Source organism: Podarcis cretensis, assembly GCF_951804945.1.
Source record: "Podarcis cretensis genome assembly, chromosome: 1".
In the NCBI taxonomy this organism is placed as follows: Eukaryota; Metazoa; Chordata; class Lepidosauria; order Squamata; family Lacertidae; genus Podarcis; species Podarcis cretensis.
This window is the reverse complement of record NC_137170.1, coordinates 79364389-79386961: the sequence shown is the minus strand read 5'-3', so window position 1 is coordinate 79386961 and position 22573 is coordinate 79364389. Positions and strand designations below refer to the sequence as shown.

The following is a 22573-nucleotide window of genomic DNA, read 5'->3' as shown; positions in this document are numbered from 1 at the left end:
TTTTCTCCATATTTTAGATAAATGTGTCGCTAGAAAGTAGCAGTTTCTATGTTCTCTTGTCACTTCAGTTCACTAAGTAGCAGCGTCCCTCCTTGGTAGGACGGGAAATCATTCCAGTTCTGTGTGCAGAACTCCATGTCATCTTAAAATATGTAGCCAGAATTAAAACACAGTAGGACTCAACACTCAAGCATAACACACAAAATGATGGTCACTATAAGAAGTGTACAATATACATATATATATAGTTTATTTCACACAATCTTGATAAGAGTTACAGGTATATTGGGAATCATTTACAGTTCCATAGTATATGGAGTGGCCATATAGCTTCTGATGCAAGTAACATACGTTGTGTAAAAGCGTACACTTTCCCAATCAACCCACCCGCCATTCACACAATGGATTTTCAAAGCTAATACTAGATTCAGCTACGTAGGAAAGCCTCGAGAATGCTAGGATACAGCGTTGGGTGACATACAACACTGTAGGTCACAATGGGACAAGCTAAACTACTTTAATTTTCAATCTAGTATTTCTAGTCTACCTGCATTATTGCATTTATACGCATTTTAAAAGTCAAATAAAAGAGAATACTATATGGGAAAGGAAAAATTCTTTGCTGATTTTAAGGAGTTGAGCTGCAGCCCATACAAAGTGTCCATAGAAGCATAGGCAAGATTATAAATTCAAAAAGGTACAAATTAGTTTTCTAGCTTGGTGTGTGTCAGTAGGCTTTCATTTCCTTTGCGGAAACGGAGTCACCAACAATGGACTCAAAAAGAAACCCAAATCTGCATGTTATACACACAGGCCAATTGATGTGTTAAGTGGTAAGTGGATCTGTTCATTTGCAGGGGAGGGGCGGAAATCAAGATGTTGCTTGACAAATTCAATTCAAAAAAGAAATTATATCTGGGGCCCATTAGAGATAATGGGGAGACCCTTTAGAAATACTTGTTTTTTTGTAATGACCTTTGCTATGTTGATCTGGTATATATTTGTTTTAGTCAAGTGATCCCCTTAAGCAGATAGCGAACGTTCAGATTGAATAAATTAGCATTTCCCATTTGCAAGTATTACTCTATGCCTTTCCCTAACTTTTGGTTTAGGAAAAGGCATAAGAATTAAAAGAGGGCAAAGAAGGTCACCACAAGTACATTTATGAAAACACAGACAAATTACAAAAGGGTTACTGAGGCAATAGTATTCCCCTTGCTCTTTTGATAGTTCAGGAGGCTAGTTGAAGCTACAGTGGTAGAAAAACTAGCAAATGATAAGACAGAATAATATGGGGGTGGGTGGGAATTAAATGTATTTCTCACAACTAGGCATTGCTACAACTGTTACCAATAAACCCTGCATGACTATCCATAATGACTGAACTTTAATATCTAGTGTCAACGTCTGACTTCAAATCAAGGCATGCCCTTCAGTTTTGGGGACTATACTAGTCCCTATAGCAGGATTTTATTTTATTTTATTTTATTCAAGACAGTTTGGGTCTCTCTCACACTTCTTGGGGTACATATGAATGCTATCAATATGAGAGAGAATTCAGAAGAAAAATAAAAAATGTATATTGCAGCCAATGCAGGTTTTTACATTCACATTAGAAGCAGAACTCAAGCTCACATTTAAAATGACCCAAGGAGTCAAATTAAACATGACAACTGTCAAGCAGAGTGTGGGAAGTTCCATTGTGTGGAGAAGCTGAAGCGGGGGCCATTTGTGTGTCTTAGCCAAGGGTTCAGGAAGAAGCAAAGTGTGTAAGCAGAATCCCTTCCCAATCAAATTCCACCAAGGTCTTGGCAGAGGTCTTATGGAACAGATGGGTATGTGGCAGGGCAGACAGAAGCAGTGAAAGATGGAGCCAAGATGTTGGATAAGTGGTAGAAGTAACTCTTGTCAACCCACCTGCCTGCTTTAAACACATATCAATTCTGTGAAAGCTGTTGTTTTTCAGACTTAACATGACATCAGATGTAGCTTTTACCTTAGTGTTTCCCTTTTCATTTCATTTGCTCCTAAATACAGCCACGCAGGTCACAGTCTCCAAGATGAGAGGAATCTTATCCCGTTCCTGCCAGTTTCCTGCTTCCAAATTCATGCCCCGCCCCCACCGTCACTCTTCTGCTTCCAAATCCTGGGTGAGCCATACACAATTAACAAATACAATTAGAGCATTTCATCCTTAGCATACATAACAGCAATGTTATGTCTGTGCCAGCTTGAAATACTGATTTTATGTGCATGTTCAAGTCTTCTCTCTATGTTCCGAATAGCAGGTCCCCAATTACCCTTATCAATTATCCTTGCTGTATTCAAGGCGGATTTTCACCACCCTTCTAATGCATGCTTAGGGGTGAAGCAAAGATTCAAATGTGCATTTCTGTTTCTGAATATGAAATCAGAGGGTGGTAGTTTTCCAAGATTATTAAATCAGAAGTAAGACTGCTACTCCTTTCCCCAAAACATGAATATTTCATTTTTTTCTGGTTTCATGCTCACAATATTGATTGGCTAAGTATGTACAGAGCATTTTATTACATTAGGAGAGCACATTAAAGAACTGAACTAGCTCCCGTCACATAGGTTTGCCTAGACACCTTAATTCTGACCTGCAGTTGGATCCATATTCTTCAGTCCACGGTATTTTGCACTGATATATTAGTAAATAGCCATTCCCAGTAAACATGGGGAACAGGATGAACCTTGGTATACAAACCAAGACCCCCATTACTACAAGGGACTCAAGATTCACAGTCACTTTGAACTTCAGTGGAGTCCAACAACACTTTTTGTACCTAGGGCCTGCATCATCCACCAAAAACAGTGAATCGAGAGTGAATTGCACTTCCAAGTTAATGCATAAAACTTTCACATTGCTGCCATTGGTAGATGCCTGGGCTCAAACCATGGGAACAGGGGACATGCCCCGACAGCAAACAATGATATCCACACAGGAAGTGTGACACACTCATACTTCAGCTTTTGGCATCTTCTGATAATGTGTCAAATAGTTATATAGACCTACAGCTACCAAAAGCAGGTTATAAGTGAATTAGCATGCCCTGTTCAATATTAATTAAATACTATGCCCAGGATAATCCCCTACGAATTCCACCAGATTAAAATGCTATTCAATGCGAGGAAAGGATTACAAATCTCTGGCATATACGAAAACAATTTCAGATAAGTAGGTTCCTGCAATTATGACAGAAATATGGTGCACAAAATCCAGCCATCACTCACTTCCTCTACTACCCCTTCTGTGTGTGCTGCTCTGCCTGAGGCAGTTTCTGCCACCAGCTCCTCATCTCTCTCTCTCTCTCTCTCTCTCTCTCCAGCCCTCCTCAGAGAGCAGGGCTTGCAATGCATTTAACTAAAAGCACACATCAGCCTCTGAGTGGATCAAACCTTTGTACTGGCAGACCTGCTGCCACAAACCAAATAAAGCTGCAATCCTATACAGTACCTACTTCCCTGGCAGCAAGTCCAGTACAAAGGACTCAACAGAGCCTACTTCTCAATAGGCATGTATAGGATTGCACTTTAACAGAACCAGTGTGTCACAGAGGTTCATAGTTGGAAGACCCATGTTCTCAGCTAGGGCTAAGCAATTTGTAGTCTTCCAGGTGGTGTTGGACTCCAATTTCCACCACTGGCAGCCAGCATGGCAAGTGGTCATGGATGATGCGAATTGTAGTCCAGCAATATCTGGAGGACCAAAGGTTCCCTAGTCCTGTTCTAAACTCATAAAGCCCACTGGGTGACTTTGGCCTAGCCACTATCTCTCAACCTAGCCAATCTTGAAGGGTTGTTGTGAGGATAAAAGGAGGCAGTACCGTGACAGCTTGGAGGAAGGGGAGAATATAAAACCTTAAGAGCAAAGGTAAGAAAAATGAGTTGGTATAGATTAATAGTTCAGCTCTTAAGCAACAGGCAATATATATATGAGTGAGTGAGTGAGTGAGACTAGCTATTTTGGGCAAAGACACCAACTTAGTAAAGTTGAAAAAGCTTATGAAAGAATAGACACAATCTGCAGCACATTCTGATTTGCTCAGCTTCTTTAAGCACATAGTCAGGGACATGCATTTAGAAACTCGTAAGGCTTACCAATATAGCAGTGTTATATTCACACTTCCATAAAGCACAGATTTAGTAAGTTCAGAGAACACACACACACACATATATTCCTCTTTCCCTCCCCTCTCCACCACCTGGCCAAAGGAACGATCTTACAGTCACAGACACAACAAGGTGCCTTGTTGCAGTACAACTGACTGGAGATGCATGGCCGAGGGCTACTTAAGAAACTCAGGGAACCCATCAGCCTATGGACATAGCTGTCAACTTTCCCCTTTTCTTGCGAGGAATCCTATTCAGAATAAGGGAATTTCCCTTTTAAAAAGGGAAACGTTGACAGCTATGCCTATGCCCTGCCTCAATATGCCAACGCAGGAGCAGCTGAGAAGCAGGAGCAGGAGCCAGGCAAGGTGTAAGCAAGGCAAATGCCCTTCTTTTTTCCAAAAGGGTCAATGATGGGCAGGAGTCACTATGATAACACCTCCTGGTTTACATGGAAACTTTAGGGAGGAATGTGCCACACACACATATAAAGAATGTGCAGTGCTGGTACACGGCTATTTTTTGCTGACTGCATCAGAAGATTATACTGACTAGATTTATCATTTTAAAAGGGTCTGCTTAGAAGCAGTAGTTTTCAGCTCCCAGCACAAGAGGGATTATCGTACATTCACCAGTTGGCTAACCATACATTCATTTATTGGAAGGAAACCATGGTTTCGGATGCTGCATGGTGGAATGCAAGTGGCACAAAACATGGACACTTTGTGTGAATGCAGGTGCGCAAATAATGGTTGCCTTTTGCTTTTTGTACAAAGAATACAGGTTTTGTAGCTTTACAAAGACTTCAGTAAACTGTACTATATACACAGATATTCTCAAATAAGGTAAGGGTAGGAAAGCTTGTATAGGAAAGCTTGTACACATACATACACACAAAAATACAGGTGCTTTCAGACTGGAGGTGGGTTCTGGAGAATTATTCTAGACAGTGGGACACCACAGTACTAAGCAATGACTGTTGGTGAATGATTCCCCTATAGACCTAACCTATCACATCACAACCATAAATACGAAAGAAAGGGAGAGAAAGTTGGTCTTCAAGACGATGAACTGTAGTCCTGCCACTGTCACCATCTCATCCTATTTCATGATCAAGTTGTGGGTCCAGAGACTAAAATGCAAAAGAAATCTAGTACCCACATTAATTTATGAGCAAGTCTGTACTGCAACAAAAACTTGGCTGCTCATATCTATCCCAACCTAACAACAGAAAAAAGCTTTACAACTCCTAGTTGTAATCTAATTAGCCGTTCCTTTTTTTAAAAAAACAACAACACTAATCTGATGTCAATCACCACTTTCGCATCAGATTCAATCTAAGCAAAAATATACATGTAAGCTTCTTGTTTCAAACGGTCATCCCTACATTACAATTTATGTCCCAATGTTCTTATGGTTAGTGGATTATCTCTGGTAGATATATTAACAAGGATACGTCAACATACATTCCACTGATCCTTTCTCCTCTCAAAGTCTGATTTTAATTCTTCAGGAAGGCCACCAATGTAGCAAGGCTAACTCAGGACACAGGGAATTTCCTCCCCTCTTAAATGCCCATTGGTTCTAATTTATTTGGGGGGGGGGCAGTTGCCTCAATGAATCGGTTGCCATTTTTTCTCTGCACTGAAATGTCCAGTGAAATAAATGGGATTAGCCCATTTGTCTGGCTCCTCCAGCATTAGAGTTATAAAGTGTCAGACAGCAAAAGACAATCCATCCATTTCAAATCTGTGCACCTGGGCAGGATGCTCCATACATAAATACTTCCTAAACCATAACCCAGTTGTTGATTGGTCACAAGCTAAAAAAAAGAGGAAAGCAAAAGAAAGAACAAACCAACCAACCAACCAGCCCATAATTGCTCCTTACTTTCCCCTTTCATACATGGCATACAATGACAGGTCAACCTTCCACAGCGAAGCACTAGCATTCGTCCCAAATCCATATGCACAGAAGGCCTCCTTGACTTCCACATATTTTGAATCATGTTGTTTAAGTATCAATGACATCAAGTCCTGCATAAGAAGTTTACCAGCACAGGACCAGGTTCAACAGAAAATGCTCTACTAAGTTGCAATGCCCACTGAAATCCGCAGCCAGGCTGCTATATGTCACCATGCCCATATATTGCACGGTGGGATGGCAAGGCTACCCTATGGCTCTCAGCAGGCCATGCTTGCTTCTTGACCTTTGAAAGCCCCCCGTGCTCCAGCTGCTACTTTGAAACTTAGGCAAGGGGGGACAGAGTGAGCACATTAATGCTATGACGAAACGAGTACTAGGGACACCCTATCTTCCTTGGATCAGGAAAGAAGCTCTAGCTTGTGAGCATTCTCATACCACTTTACAGTGTGTGCTGGAACAGAGATGGCAACAGGTGACCTTGCCAATGGGAAACTCTCCCTTTCCACCTGCTCTACTGCAATCCAGCGTAACCAAGCTGAGAACTCTAAGTGACCCTGGAGCCAACCTCGGGACAAAAGGTGGGGAAGGAAAGGAAAACACCGCAAGAGCTCATACGGACCAGAGAAGAAAAGCAATCTATACACATTGCTGCTAGCTGAGTTATATTACACAAAAGAGCAGAAGCCCACCAAATGCCCGCGCTAGGCCAATGCTGGCGCATCTGCTGGGAGCAAGGCAGTGGCCAGCATTGCCGTTTGTACCTACTTAGCTCTTTCTCTCTATATACGGCATATTTATAGGTATGTATAGAGTTTACCACATGCATTTTGTTTCAAAAGGAACTGTACATTCAGCCCAGGGTTATTTCTCTCCCCTGTGCTTCTTGGGTGCCAATTTATTTTTTCCGCGCAAGGAGAGCCACTCCCACAATCAGAGCAATGGCAGCCACCGCCGCCCCTCCGACGATGATCAGAGGCTTCATGTTCTCAAAAATGCTGCTGCCCGGAGACTCCTCCGCATTGTTCCCTTTGTGCTCAGAGTCAGCGGAATGACCTGCGGCCTCTGCGCCCTCCGCCGCTCCCCCAGCAGAGCTAGGCTTCATGTTGCCGTGGTTGTTCAGCATGGTTGCCTCACTGGCTGCCGCTGTTGCCGCCTTTTTTGCTGGGGTGGTGGCGGGAGGAGCCGGCTGCTCCTTTGAAGGGGCTTCTTTCTTATCAGCAGCTGTGGCAGGGCCAGGGTTGGGCTTCTCTGGCTTCCCTGAGCTGGCGGTCTTGGCATCGGGCTTATTTCCACCGCGGGTGCTCCCTTTGGACTCCATCTTGCTCAGCTGCACAGTGGAGGCCGCCCACTCCTGCTCTCAGACCAAACCAAAAGGTGTGGTGGGGAGGCACAAAACAGGTTGGACGGACCCCGGCTCCCTTCACTTGGCCCTCGAGCCAAAATCCCAATAAAGAAGGATCCGCCTCAAAACTGCTTGGCCTGTGCAGCTATAATTCCGTGTTCCTGGAGGGCGCCCTGCTCAAACAATATGCCGCTGGATCATGTTACAGAACCTGCAAGATAAATTAGAAATACGAAGGTCAGGTCACAAAAGACATCAAGAGCAGTATCCCATCTTTTCAGACCTGGAGACACACATTTTGCCCAGACATGTATTTCAGGACTCACTTCTTAACATTTTGCTATGTATTTGCATGGTAATATAGTGCTGATGTTGCAGTAGACCTATTGAGGCCAAATAATCAGCGCTGTCCTACCAGACACCCCCCCCCCCATGACCTAGGGTGCCTATTTTTTATTTCATTTCATTTCATAAAATTTAAACACTGCCTGATTGTTTAAAAAAAACCTCAAAGCAGTTTACAAAAAATAGGAATGAAAGAAAAACATTACCTGTAATTTTAAAAAAATCAAGCTAAAATAACAATAGATGATAAAACAGATTAAAAACTCGCACCAACTTTCTAAATATCTGGGTAGGCAGATCTAAACAAAAATGTTTGGGGGAGGCCTCTGTATTTTACTTTCTAAGAAAAGGCAGTGCTCATTTATGGCGGCTACTTACTTTGAACTGTGCTGCCAAGTATGGCTGGCAAACAGTCTCCTGTTCCGAAGAGCCTGCAGCAAAAGATGTAAGAAGGGGTCGTGGCAGCTGCTGGCCCCTGGGGCTGGTAGGGCGGAGGGCAGGGAGCCACAGCCAATGACAGAAGAAGCACACAAATTCTAGTATTGTCCCCACCCTCCTCCCCGCTGACTTCTACAGGGCAGCACCGAGTATAGGGAGGAGGGAGCTGAGAGCCAGCAGCACCCTGTGGGTGGGTTGTAAGTAGGTGGGGGCTAGCTGAGTGCAGACTGGAGATGGCAAAAGCAGTGCCTCATTTACTCCAACAGACTCCGCTGTGAAAGAGAAATAAACAGACAAGGCGGGACAAAACATGGGCACCTGATGGCAGTGGTTTAATGTGTCAGTAGCTCCAATGGCATGGTCCCTTTTTTGACTGTTTTTGCTCATCATTTTCAAGCCTGGACCCAGAAGGGGACACCGCCACTCCTTTAGTCTCCTGTACCACACTCCAGAGACCAAGACTCAGAGGCTCCCAACATCACGCTGTGTTAGACCAGCAGTAAATATTGGAAGAATCAAAATCCCAGAGGCAAGGAACAAACACCCTGGGAATTATTGGAAGGTTGTAGGAGACATGCAGCACAATCCTAAGCACGTTGACACAAGGGATGCAAATTTCACTGAGCTCAGTGGGATTTACTTCCTATTAGGAGGAAGGAAAGTAGTGCTTTGCATGCAGAAGGTCCCAGGTTCAATTCGTGGCATCTTCAGGTAAGGCTGAAAGGCTGAAAGGCCCCTGTCAGAAACCCAGGAGACCCACTGCTACGTAATGTGGTAGCTGATATGAAGCTAGATGGATCAATGGCTACCTATGCATTGATTGATAGGTGTTCTTAAATTTGCAACCTCCATTTTAGAGGTCCTTGATAATAAGCTTTCACAAATCCACAATGAAATCTTGGTGTGTGTGTGTGTGTGTCCCACAAACAATGTGTGATGGGAAAATATTGGATTATTTCCGTTGCCCTTGAAAAAGCGCAATGCAGCATCCAAAGGTCATTGGAATGATGGAATTGATCAAAACTTGTTGGCAAGGTCTTAGATGGCTCATGGCCCTTTCAAGAATGTTGCAAGGTAAGCTTTTCCCCAGTCTCCATCCCAGGTCAAATAACGTTTAGGATGGAATAGTTTTCAACTAGCACAGCCAGCTCAATACATTTTGCTGCCCAAGGCAGGTGCATTCCCTCCCTTGTCCATTTTATATAATGATGCTAATAGCTCAATCATACTTCAAGACAGGGCAGCATCTTCCAACACACCCAGGGCAGAAAGCTAGCTTAGAGGGGACAGGTCAGGGGGCACCCTCCATTGTCAGAGGCACTATGCCTCTGACTACCAGTTCATGAGAACTGCAGGTGGGCTGAATACTATTGCACTCAGAACCAGTTTGCTGGCTTCTCACAGACATTTGATTGGCCACTGTGAGAGGAGGGTGCTGGTCTTGATGGGTCATTGGCCTAAGTCAGGGTCTCTTCTAATGGTGCTGTCTACTACATGTTGGGTGAAAGCACTAGGAGAGACAGGCAGGCCATCATTGCCACCACAGCAAAACTGCTGGAGGTTTCAGGAACAGCTGCATACAGTTTTTCCACCAACAAAGTTAAATATAGACCTATAATATATCCAGCAAAAAAAGAAAATGAAAATCTCCTGGCAATCCTCTCCCATCATCCTCTTCCAAGATGGAAACAAGTAGAAAGAGTTTATGTATTTTTATCTTTCAAAACAGGGTTGTGACAGTACATTTCTATGCAATATTTAAACTAGATTACCTTTTTTGAGCAAGGGAGTTTTATAACTCTGCATTTTGATTCTGTCTCTCTCTCTCTCTCTCTCTCTCTCTCTCTCTCTCACACACACACACACACACACACACACACACACTTCTATTATTTCCCCAAAGGGAGGTGAAAAGGCAGGCAGTGCGGGGTCCCCATCAAACAGGACATGGCCCATTCACACGTGCACACTCAAAAAGCACGAACAGCTTTTCTTTAACAATCCCTGCTCCCCATCCCACCTCCAGAGATCTGCACCCACCACACCACTCTAGCAACAGACCTGCCACAACCAGCACATACCAAAGCTCCATAATCCACAGTCCATGGAAAAACATCAGATTCTAACAGTGCAGCACGTCTTAAATTGTATTTGCAGCTCTGCAGCTCACCAGTGTCCCCTGGTGCACCAAAGCACCTCTGGGAGGCTGCAATTTTGAGCAGACAAAGAGTGGGAGGGGGACTGCTAACTATTCCCCTATGAGCTGCTTTCCCTAGCACTTAGTTTGAAATAGCTAGAAATTAAAAGCCAAGCCATAAATAGACTAGAGGAGGCCTTTTAATTACTTTTGACTCAGCCAACCAGGACTTGAAAAAAGAAAGCTCAGCTTGGTCATCACTGAAGCACCAACAAATGAACCACCACAGATTAAGCATCACAGAGCAAGTATTCTGCCTCCAAATACCAGGATTGGGGCAGGGGCGCTTGATATTACAGATCCTAAAATGTTGTATCTTGGATAAAGCTTCCTTTTCAAAGAATAGGTTACTAGGAAGTAAGAGCCTCCAATGGGGTAGGTGGGTCAGTGATCTGGCAGCTTGAGTGGGGGTGGATGGTTGATAGAATGGAGATTTTGATTAATCTGCACCCAGCTACATGGTTTGTACTTTTCTCCTGGAGTTGTGCACCTGGACAAGGGAGTGAAACCCCTTATTACATAACATATACCATCATTGTAAAATTTAGGATAGAACGTATTAGGCAGCATAGGATGAATGCAGGGCAAGCACTTTAGCCATGTTCCCCAAATTTTCAAGTGATTGGAAAGAGCCAAAGCTCAGTGGTAGAAGCATCTGCTTTGCATGCAGACAGACCCCAGTTCAATCTTTGCAATCTCCAGAAAGAACCCTGGTGAGCCTCTTCTGCCGGTCGGAGGAGACAACGCAGAGCAAGGTGGAGCAGTTGGTCAGAGTCCACATAAGGCAGCTACCTATGTTCCTAAGTGAACTCGGAATGGCAGCCCTCTCAGTTTTCGCCATTTCCCCTTCCTATGCCATTTATCTGTGGCCTTTTTATTCATAGTTCTCCCAGCGTAGCATCCTGTACCAAGGAGAGAACTTGCAAACACGGCTGAGAAAGCCAGCCCCCACACTCCTCCACCCCCTCTTTTCACTTTGTTTAGCAAGCTGCAGTGGCATTCTCCCCTTCCAAATTACTAGCTTGCACTAAGCTGTTTGGTATGTGCAAGCAAAGAAAAGGAGGAAGCAGAATAACAAAGCCAATAATTTTTAAAGGGGGAGGGGGGAGAGAATGAGGCATCTAATCATAAGCTTGCATTTTTATTAAAGCTTATATGTTTAATCAGGGCTTGTATTTTAAGAATGAGCTTAAAAATGTTCTGTTTTATGCCAGGCAGAAGACCAGCTGCCTAAAAACCTTGGCAAGATGTTTTTACTCCTAGACAAGGGCCCCCCCTGATTTATAGCAGAAAACAATTCTCAAAGTCGTGAAAAGGGAATTACAGGCTGACAGCCAAGGTTACACTGACCCTACAAATTAAGGGTTGATAAATAGTAAAATGAGCCATATCTTCTTCCTAAGGTTAAAAGGGTCAAGAGCAGTGAAAAAGCATCTAGCTGGCAGAAAGAGAACATTTTCTGGGAAGTCTTTTCTAAAGCTGTTTCTTTCTTAAACTAAGATCCTTTTAAGATTTCTTTTCCTTTTAAAAGGTTGTTTATGTATTAAATATATTAGTTTAAATATAATTATGCAAAGGCTTTAAGAAATGCTAGATTCTTATTTCATATAGTTGTAAGAGTTGTAACTATCCTGAAATTAAGTCAGCCACCAGCCCCCCTTGCCAGACAGAAGACGCCAGTCGAGCACTCCTGATATATGGTTGTCAGGCCTTTTGTTTAGAAACCTTCAAATGAAGGAGATCTCTCAATGTTGATGTGAACTCAATCCTTGACATATGCTTAAGATAAAAATTCAAGATTAATCATCTGTTTTGGAAGGCAATAGGGCAAGGAGGGCAAGAGGTGAGCTGGTAATTAAGATTCCTTGTTGAGACACATGTAAGATATATTACTACTTATTCGTCATTTATAGATAGAAGAATATATAGCTTTTTGATTTCCATAAAAGGGCAAGAGGAAATGGGTGTATCTTTTGTGATTGGTTCTAGCAAACAGCCAATAGGAATTTCAACCAGGCTGATTGGACAGAGGCAGCCACAGGAGGAGCAAGGGGGCTGGATTAAGGAAATATAAGTGCTGGCCAGAATGGCAAGAGGCCAGGCCAGAGCTTGGTAACCATATACCACTGTGCCTCATATTTATTTGTCTGACAAATAAATTACTATTTTAATTTCTCTATTGCTGCGTTGAATATTTCATTCCAGCTAAGCGTTAACCACAAGCAGGGTGCTACATGAACAGATCCATAGCCACATTGTCTTGGGGGGAGGGCTTCTTTGAGAGGGCCAGTGGCATAGCGTGGGTTGTCAGCACCCGGGGCAAGGCAAGTAATTTGCGCCCCCTAACCCATGGATTTGCGCCCCCTAACCCGTGGATTTGCGCCCCCTAACCCTAATCCCCAGGGGGGGATTCTTCTGGAGCAGTACAACAGAAACAAGCAACTTTACTGTAAAAATTACAACAAACAAACAGAACACTGATAAATTCAGGGCAGAGAGGAGTGGGGGAATTAATTCATTGGAATGAATGCATAAATCTTCATCCCACTCTCTCTGTTTGTGTGTGTGTGTGTGTGTGTGTGTGTGTGTGTGTGTGTGTGAAAGCACTTGGCTTTTCCAGCAGGGAAAGGGAGAGTTAGGATGTAATCTTAACCTCCTTTAGCTGGGAGTAAACCCTGGCGAATTAAATACAATTTACGTAGTTATGAGTAGACATGATTAGCATTGCTCTGCCCTCACTATATATATATATATTGTTTCAGTAAAGAGTTAGCTCCTGAAAGGTATCTTGCTATTGCAGTGGTGACTCAAGAGGCAGGGAATAATCTGATATCCACTTACTTGGGAGGATGCTCTATTGAAATCAAAATGGAATTTACTTTTGATTTGAAATTTATAGAATTGCATAGTAGGTTGTTTTTTGTTTGCTTTTTACAGTCAAGAGGGTGAGGGGGGACAGAATCCCCCCCTTTCTTTCATCCTACTCCTGAAACTCCACCTTCACACTGAGCAGCACCAGCAAGGCTCTGGAGCCACCAACAAGCACACATCTCTTAGGGTATCAGAACACAGCAACATTTTGCTGCAGGCCACACTTGTTCCTTTTAACAGTGAGCTCAAATCACTCAATTTCAAAAGGCCCCAAAAGGCTAGAATGTGGGGGAATATTAAGAAGTTTTGTGCTCTATAGTGCCATCTGGTGTCGCATGTTTATAACGCATTTACAAAGCTGTTGCTGTTGTTGTTTACTAATAGTAGCTGAGTCCTGGGGCTGTTTCAAAGGGGACTCCATTCTCTCAAAACTCCCACAACCCAGACCAATGAGTATTGAGCATGCTTAATGGCTTCCAGGAACCACGGAATATTGATTGCCAATGAGGGAAATAAACAATTGGCTAGCTTAAATGCCTTCTAGCTAAAGGCTGGAGTCGTGGAGAAAAGGGATTTTTTGGGGGGTGTACTTCCATATTTTGTTGGGGGTCCTACTGGTTCTAATAAACTTGACCACTGCAATTGCTGGATTTCTGCTCCCCTTCCAGCATTTGCCATCTCTTCCTTTCTCCAGAAGCCTAGAAATTTAATCTGTCCCTTTTATTTTCCCATCTGTGCTGCTGAAAGATATCCACCCTACACCAAATAGATGAGTCACACTAGTTTTTCTGTAAAGAGCCATAATTACAAAAAGCCTGTTCTCTTCCCCTTCAACACTCATTTTCCAGGGCCCATTATCCCCTTCTTGAAAGATGTCAGACTAGAAACAGAGGCAGGCACAGTGGCACAAGAACCTCAAGGCTCTTGGTCAGAGGGGAAAATCAATATTCTGGAAGAGGTTCAAGTTAGAATATTGCAGCCCATTGCAACAACCATTTTGCAACGAAAAATTTTCGTCTCAGCATCACAGAATGCTGGATTAAAAAGGCCTTTGGTCTGATCAAGCAGGGCTATTGTGTCCTTATAGAGGCCCACTCAGATTAGTACTAGCATTACATGGGTTAGCAGGATTGGCCCAGATAACAGAAGTATTGTCCAACCAAAAAACCGCTCCTATAGATCTATAACCCTGCAATACAATGTCTCTAAATTAGCATTTCCTGTTGTGCTTCCTGGTTGCCAGCAACTGTTCCTGTAGCAACAGGTAGAAGCACCTGGAAGTACTTTGGAATCAATGTACAAAAGTGCCATGTCAAGAGTAGAAAATTGCGTGCACACTAATTAGGGTGGCTCCAATACATGCTAAGAGAAGATAATGGGCAGTTTGCTGAAATGTTTAGGGAAAATTCCTGCCTTAATAATATTGCTAGCTAACTAGTTTGAAATGGAGGGTGGGGCTCCTGCATACATAAATAGTAGTGGAAGAAGAAAGAGCAGGGGGAGATTTGAGTAGATGACTTTGTCACGTCCAGCTGAGCAAAGCTGAACTGCAACTGCAAAAACTCCCAGTTCTAACACAACTATTCAAAGGGTACAGGCACCCTGTTTCCCTTTGTCAGCTACTAAGCAGTTCATGGAGCTGCTACTCTAAAGAGAAACCACACAGCATCTGTCTCCGGGTGTAAAAGAGGGCCAGCGGTTGCTTTACAAAACACATTTTCCAGCCCACTAGATCTGTGTCTTCAGCAACCAAGTCAGGAATTAAAACCAAAACAGCTGTATCCTTAGCAGGGGAAGGAAAGGGTTGAACTCCTCCCACCCCAAGCACTGTGGTCCTGGTGAAGATTGTGTTCCTGTTACCTAGTGTTATTTTTTAAAAAATCTGACATAGCTGAAGACAAGGTGAATGTCATGTTGGCTTTGACAGAAAGTTAAGTGCAGTCATCAACCGCAGTAGAAGGAGTAGGACTCTTCCTTCCCTCCCCACCACTAAACAAATTAAGAGCAATCTCCAAAACCAGCCCCAAATGATGACAGCACAGAAAGATTCAACAAGCAATGTATGGTCTAGCACTTGGTCAGTGATGGCCCCTCATATCCAGACAGCATCTACAAATGTATCAACTGCAAAACAGACAACTGCCTTCACCAGCCTGGTCAACTCCACATAATTAGACTTCCAACTCCTTGCCACCATGCTGCATGTGCAGTCATGATGGGAGTTGTAGTCCAACAATGTCTAGAAAGCACCGGGTTAGGGAACCCACCACCAAACCAACAGCAGCCTAGTGAAGCTTCCCCGCCCCTCACCCTTTGAACTGTGGACACATCACTCTGAAGTAAACGGACAGTCAGGCTATTCATCTCCTGCGGGGCTCCGGGCACTGAAGTTTCAATCCACTATGCTCATGACTTCTGGTTTTGTTTGTTTTTTGTTACTGTTATTCCTCCATTCTAATTCTTCTCCCATCAAAACTCTCTGACCTGTGCCTTCTTAAGCAGCTGTTCTTCTTCAGTGTCTCAACAGAGCGATGCCTCAGATCACTTCCTGTGTCAGAAAGGAAAACACCACCAAGGAGCAAAGCAAAAATGAACAGCCACCAACTTTCTTCCCACCTAACAAGCACTGCCCATTTTGACAAGCAATTCTATGCTCAGAGACGTTTGAAGGACTAAGCAATTGTATTTGTGAACAAGACCTTGGTTTATAAAACTAGGGGTATCCATGTTCTGACCCTGGAAGCGATGCCCTTTTGTAGACTTTACAGCAGCTGAAGTTGAACCTGGAAAAGTCATTTTCAAAACCTGTCTTAATTATCACTTTAGCCAAGTTACCATATCTCAGGGCTCTGTCGAGACACCAGCTGATATGGGCAAGTGACTCTTCTGACTGGATCCACCTGCAGAATAATGCCTTGTGTGGAAAAGCACATGTGTACTCTTTGTTAGCCACAGATTCCCGTCAGCATCAAGGAAGCCTGCGTATGCAAGTTGTCACGTGTGATCTCTGCGGAGGCTGCACATCTGTCACCAGGCCGGAGATACTTCCTGTATAGGGATTTTGTGACACACAAAGCAGCCTTTGGGACCACGTGGCGGTTTTGCAGCACACCGTGAAATGTTTTTGCAAAACCATCATCGCTTAGTCAGCTGACTGGCACTCAGGAGGCCCAGGAAGCAATGCTGACCCATTTTTTAAAAATATATATTTATGACACACACTCTAAGCCCACCAGTCTTTTCCTTTTGAATTCTGACACAGCCCACAGAGTCTAATGCTGGCAATTGCTTTAACAAACTGCGATATCAGAGAGCAGGAAAGAGACAGGCCTGTCCCCTCAGAGTTCACTTTCCCTTTTCATGCTGATCATGACACTGCGCTGGAACATTGGCCACACTTTCTCAAGGTGCAGAAGCAAAACCCCAGAATCCCGTACAGCCCAGTTCCATGGTCATGACAAAATGGCTGCCACAGTACTTCTACCCCTTAGCAGAGCAAATAGTCGGTTAGTCAGGGCAAGTTTGTACAGTCAGCAGCATCAAGTGATTGAGTCTGTCCCGAAAGAGAAAAAGCTTAACTTCAGGCTACAAGTAGGTGGTTCCATCTTTGAATAGTCACCTGTGAAATATTTCCTGACCCTAAAAAGGGTTGTCAGGGAGATGGGCTCTGCCCTAGAACTCAGCCTGACATACTGGCTTACTAAGTGCCAAGGACTATATGTGTCAGATTCAAGCATGCACCTCCCCTCCCTCAAGCTTGTATCTTGTCACTTGATTTTACCAATTGTATAAACAGGCATTCCCCCCCCCCCCACTGGATGGGATTGGGGTGGATCATACATTATTTAGTGAGTTTCCAAATCTTTGGCTGCAGCCGTCCCACTACAAAAGGGTTTCCCAAACTTGGGTCTCCAGCTGTTGTTGGACTACAAATCCCATCGTTCCTAGCTAGCAGGACTAGTAGTCAGGGATGAGGGGAACAGTAGTCCAAAAATAGCTGGAGCCCCAATTTTGGGAAACCCTGCACTAGAGCCTATAGCACGTGTGGCTAACCTTTTTCAGCCTAAGGACCACACAAAAGATTTGGGCAACCCTCCAAGAGTAGTGGTGTGTCAACTGCACACTCCCTTATGTGCATACCCACCACACATAGAGATACAACACACACACGCTTTTGGGAGAGGAGTTGCTCCTTCAAAGCAGGTAGGACATCCCAGAATCTTCACTGAGAGTTAACAAATTAAGACAGCAGAGCTGTGAAGAACAAAATGGGGCACCTCGTGACTGGAGTAACTGGCAGCTGGGAGGAAGTCCCATCATCAGCACATAGAAACACTGGGCAACTGCCAAAGCCTCGGGACCCTGGCAAGACCCATTGTGCAGGCTCCTTTCAATGAAATCCACAGTGGCTCCCATTGGGGTCTAAAAACCCTCATTTTTGTTTCCTAGAGCAATGCTATGTGGGGACACTGCAAAATCAAAATGGTTTCAAATCTACCCAAAGCTCACAAGTGTGCTGTCGCTGTTGCTCCCCACCTGAAGAGGCCATCAGCATAACATGGAGCCTGCTTAGCGGCTCAAGCTCAGGGTCAGGGCGTCCTCAGGCCTGAAGTCAACCCTGCAGGGTTTGATGAGTGGCCTGAAGTGTGTGCATTATCCTGTCAGATCTGTTCCTAGCTCAGGATAAACAAACATGTAAACCAACCCTCAGTCCTCCAATATAGGCATGTCATCTTTTCCATCTCTGAATGGAGTTAGGGATACTTAATTGCCACACAGAGTTGTTGCCCTGGACAGGCTGTTAAGCTTGCAGAGGTATAAAGTTGGCATAGAAGTTGGTTCATCAAACATGAGTTCAGTCTGACTGAGTCATAACACCGTCACCCTGCCACCTGCTTTTCTTTCTTTCTGTATCCAAGCCATGGTGGGCCCATGGACTTTTCCTTCTCTCTGCTTGTTGAATACAGAGATAGATAAAACCATAAGAAGAACAAAAAGCTCCAGTGCCACAAAACAATGATGAACAATGGCTCCATTGAGAATGATGGCTCTATTTATCTTATCAGCGTTCCTGATAACTAGTAACTTCTGTTTCCCTGTAACTCAGTTCAAAGCTATGCCCCGGATGTGTCACCCAACAATTCCCCTGTTTGCTCTGCTATGGCAGACAAATGACTGGGTTGGAAATCTCGCAAGGCCCCGAACGTTGCAGGCGCTGGCTCAAAGCTGCCGTGTCGCACTTGAAATTCAAGAAGCCATTGCAGACAGAGATCCTGACCCAGCTTGAGGCAACGACCTTTAGCAAAGAAGAGCACAAGCTCCCTGGGGTGGCCATGGAAAGCTCAGGCCTACTCAGATTCTACCTCACTAACCAACAAAAACAGTGCTTCCCCTCTTACTTATTCCCCAGTAATGCTGAGAAGGACATTATCTAGTGGAAAATATATAAGCATCATTGACTCATCATCCACACACACTCTCCATGAGGGATTATTTATTGCAATGTTATTGAGGAGGGAAAGGAAGCCAGTAAATTCTTCCTCCCTTCTGCTGCAGCGAGCAAAGGCCTGACCACAAGGAAATGGAGGCCTGAAGCTTGCCAAGAGGCAGCAGTGGAAAAATGCCAGAGGAGCAAGTGATGGCAAAGGAGACCAAGAATGCCAGGACTCTATGAGTGTCTTGAGTTTTATTTTGCCACACCTTTAGAAGATAGCGGTAGAAGTAGCTTTCAAAGTAGCTTTCATCCAGAACTCATTGGTGAAAGCATGAAAATGCATGCCCAAGAGATCAGATGTTCTGCATGTCTAATAATAAGGAAAGCCTGCAAAGAAGCCAGTTGATTTCTGGCCATCCTAGTTTCCCTTAATTGCTCCACCAGCATCACCCACAATAGCAAAGAGAGAGTGAATGTTCCCCTTCTTATGGCACCTATGTAAAGGAGATGATCATGTAACCCAAGCTTGGGAAATACTGAACAGCTATGATATACCAAAACACGCCCCCAAAAGCTGTTCAATTAAAAAATAAGAGCAAATTCCTGTGCAAGTTAGGCAGAATCCCCATTAAAGTACTGAATCCCCATTAAAGAACAAATAGAAAACCTGCAGGAGGAAGGGTGTGCTGAATTAAATGGAACTTGAGGGCACATAGCTTGCTCTGAATTGTTACCCAATTTATATTTTGGATCTCTGGTGAAGGTATTCCATAGAGTGCTATGGAACAGGGGTGTTCTAGACATAATAAAGGTATCAACTGTATTCTGCTGAAACTATAATTCAGAGTTATGGAATAAGGGTCAGGCCTTCAAAATAAACAACCTCAAGCAATCCTGCCCCAGCGGTGCAGTTGTACACATGTCCACTCTGATTTCACTGGGACTTGCTATAGCTGAAGGGTGAAGATTTCCAGAAATCTCCAGTTTTCAGTTAGTGAAGTACGCTAATACCTTCTAGCAATTGCAGGCTGCTCAGTATTGGGGAGAGGGGCAGCCCTCATTTGAGAGCTTTAAAGCCTCAACTTCTGAATGCTTGGAAAAACCTGGCACTCTTTTTTAAAGGAAAAGGCCACACCAACAGGTATTTTCCAGGCACAAGGTGAAGAATACATGGCAGTACAAAGGCAGAAATACACTAAATATTAGAGCTTCCAGCATCATACAGATGTCCCATAGCTCAGCATGAATTCCAATACCCACTAGGTTGAGTGTTTCCTCCTCCTCCTTCCCCCGGGAACAATGCACAAGGGCCTATTTTAGAGCTAAGAGCAACTACCACTTTACCACTAGGTTCCTCCCATTTCCCAACTAGTTTTAGATAGATGTAAAATATCAGAAGAAAGCTAGGATGCAGTATGCATCATTGAACTACCCCTTTTCTTTTAATAGAATTTTACAGGCGCAGATACACACTTTTCTAGCATAAAGTGGAGGGGGGGGCATACAACCCTAAGCTTAAAATTTCAAAAGGTTTGATCAAGCAAGCCAATGTTTGGTTTGGCATCTTACATGCAGGACTGATGGCTAAATAAGGAAAGAGAATGAAACACCCAATGCAAAATATAGCATAAAAGATTATTCAAGCTGGAAAAGTGTGCCATTAATGTTACAAGATTAAAACAAAGAGGGGTGCCTATTTCTCTCCCAATTCTATCTATTTTAGTTTATAAAATATGCCTTAAATAAACACACCTGATTTCACAATAGCATCAGCCCGACTTTCTAAATTTAAATTATAAAAAATAGTTGCGTTGCTAGATTGTGCCAGCATGCTCTAATTCTCATCTATTTCTCAGAGACGGATGTTAAATCTTCTCCGGAAAAAGTCTTGCCAGAAATTCTCCTGGGCAGCCACTGCAATCGTTATGCTTGGGCAGCACTGGCTGCACAATGACCAAATCAAAACGCAGATGACATTCTGCCGTGCTATATAACCCCCAGGTTAGGTAGGACGTCTGTATTCCGCTTCTGCTCACACCCACCATCTGACCTTCAAGGAAGAAAACGTGGCACAGGAGACCTGGGTGTAGCACTCAAAACGCATTTCACAGGTGTTTCCCCCCTGCCCCCGCCCCATCCCTACTTTGCTCAGGTGGCATCAGTTGCCAGAATCAGGACAAATGCACCAAGGAAAGCCAGGGTTGCCAACTGAAATGCTGTTATCATAGCAACCCAGTGACCTCTCCCGCTCTCAGAGATGCCCAGGCAGCTTGAAACAAGCAGCTCTACCTCTATTCACCTGCATGCAAAAACATTCTCCTCCACCATCCCCCCTCCCTCCTCCGTGCACATCCCTCTTTGCCTGCCTACCTATTTCCCTTACTCGGGGGGGGGGGGTCTTCTATAATGTTCCAGAAGACCGAGGGTAAAACAAACGACCCATACCTTTACTTCCACCTTAGGGCTTCTGTTTGCTGATGTCACACCTTGGAAGCTGGCTGTTCCGCAGAGAGGAGGAACGGATGAAGAGCAGGGGGAAAGGAGGGGGAGGAAAATACCCTGGGAGTTTCCCACAATGCCTCACTGCAGACCCGCATGAAGCTGAGGAGGAGAGAGGCGGGGAAAGTGGGCGGGGACACCCCGGGTGGGCGGGACCAAGGGAGGGGCCGATGGCGGCGTGGGAGGAAGAGGTCCTTTGCATTTGTCTACTTGGCCGTTCCGAATGGTGCTAGAAGTTTGCCTGGTAAAAGGTTTGTTAGGGTTAGGCCTCTCATTTTGAGGGTGGTGGAATCAACATGAGGCTCCACTCTCCCTACCAAACAAAGCTCCCACTGAGATAAATTGGGATTTAAGCTAATTGATCTTTGCTGTTGTCTGTGAAACCAGATGCTTTTGCTTTGAAAACATTCTCCCACCCACCCACCTCCGCCATATCTACGGTATAGACACAGGGCAACTGGACCTGGCTGAGTCAGTAAAGCTTCGGTCCTCAGCTCTGTTGCTATTGCAGGAGATGGATCAGTTTAAGGATTATCTACAAAAATATTATAAGTTGTATGAATGTTAAGTATTTGTATGATTTAGATAATACCAGCTCCAGCAAATAGGCTTTGTAAAATAGAAAATAAAGTTATAAGTAAGAAAAGGTCATAATTTAAGGCAATATTTTGTTTAATTTTAAGGTATGGGTAATTGATAAAAATTACTTTAAATTTAGAAGTATAATATTTGGAAAGTACAAAATAAGGTATGAAATAAGGTAATAATTTGCTGACATTCTGATTATAAATAATGCAGGGTAAGGAGATGTGAGGAAGTCCAGTTAGTTATATAAGAAAAGCTTTATTGAACGGTTGGTTATATTTTTCTCTTTTTTCTTTTTTATTATGTATTTTGAAATTTTAATAAAATATTTTTTTTAAAAAAAAAAAATATTGCAGGAGATGGATCTACTCCTGCTTCCTAGAAAAAATATTAAGAACATAAGAAAAGTCTGCCGGATCAGGGCAGTCACCTTTCTATTCCAGCATTCAGCTCTCACAGGTACCTCTGGGAAACCTGCAAGCAGAATTCATGTACAAGAACACCCTCCTCTCCTGTGATTTTTCAGCAGCTGGTATTCAGAATCATTGTGACCTCCAACTGTGGAGGCAGAGCATAGTCATCATGACTAGTAGCCATTTAGACAGAAAAATAATCCTGGAGGAGAGGTCTTGGGCCTTCCTCAGTCTTGAGATAGCCACTCATAGAGCTTCTTCATAAGAGAATAATCAGATTGCAGAGCATCATCTGGCCTCTGATTTCCATATGTCTGATTTCCCGTACCTAGCTGAAACTACATTTTGAAAATGCATTTAAAAAGTCAGATACAAATCTGTTGCAAAAG

The 22573-nt window shown here is 43.7% G+C and overlaps 1 protein-coding gene across 2 annotated transcripts; it reads right to left on the bottom strand.

Moving 5' to 3' along the window:
• Window positions 1-226: 226 nt before the first annotated feature.
• CEND1 (cell cycle exit and neuronal differentiation 1) lies at window positions 227-21291 on the bottom strand. 2 transcript variants are annotated; one of them, XM_079991506.1, is made up of 2 exons: window positions 21058-21291; window positions 227-7613 (listed from the first exon to the last, which is right to left on the bottom strand). In XM_079991506.1, exon 2 carries the CDS (start codon window positions 7376-7378, stop codon window positions 6956-6958), a length of 423 nt encoding a protein of 140 aa, XP_079847632.1. In that variant the 5' UTR covers window positions 7379-7613; window positions 21058-21291; the 3' UTR covers window positions 227-6955. The 2 variants fall into 2 exon arrangements, with proteins under 2 accessions (XP_079847632.1, XP_079847631.1); XM_079991505.1 differs by having other exon boundaries at window positions 21133-21288.
• Window positions 21292-22573: the final 1282 nt, after the last annotated feature.

What these genes read in the sequence shown, in the direction of transcription:
- CEND1 (XM_079991506.1), bottom strand. Translation starts at nt 7,378, where the DNA reads ATGGAGTCCAAAGGGAGCACCCGCGGTGGAAATAAGCCCGATGCCAAG.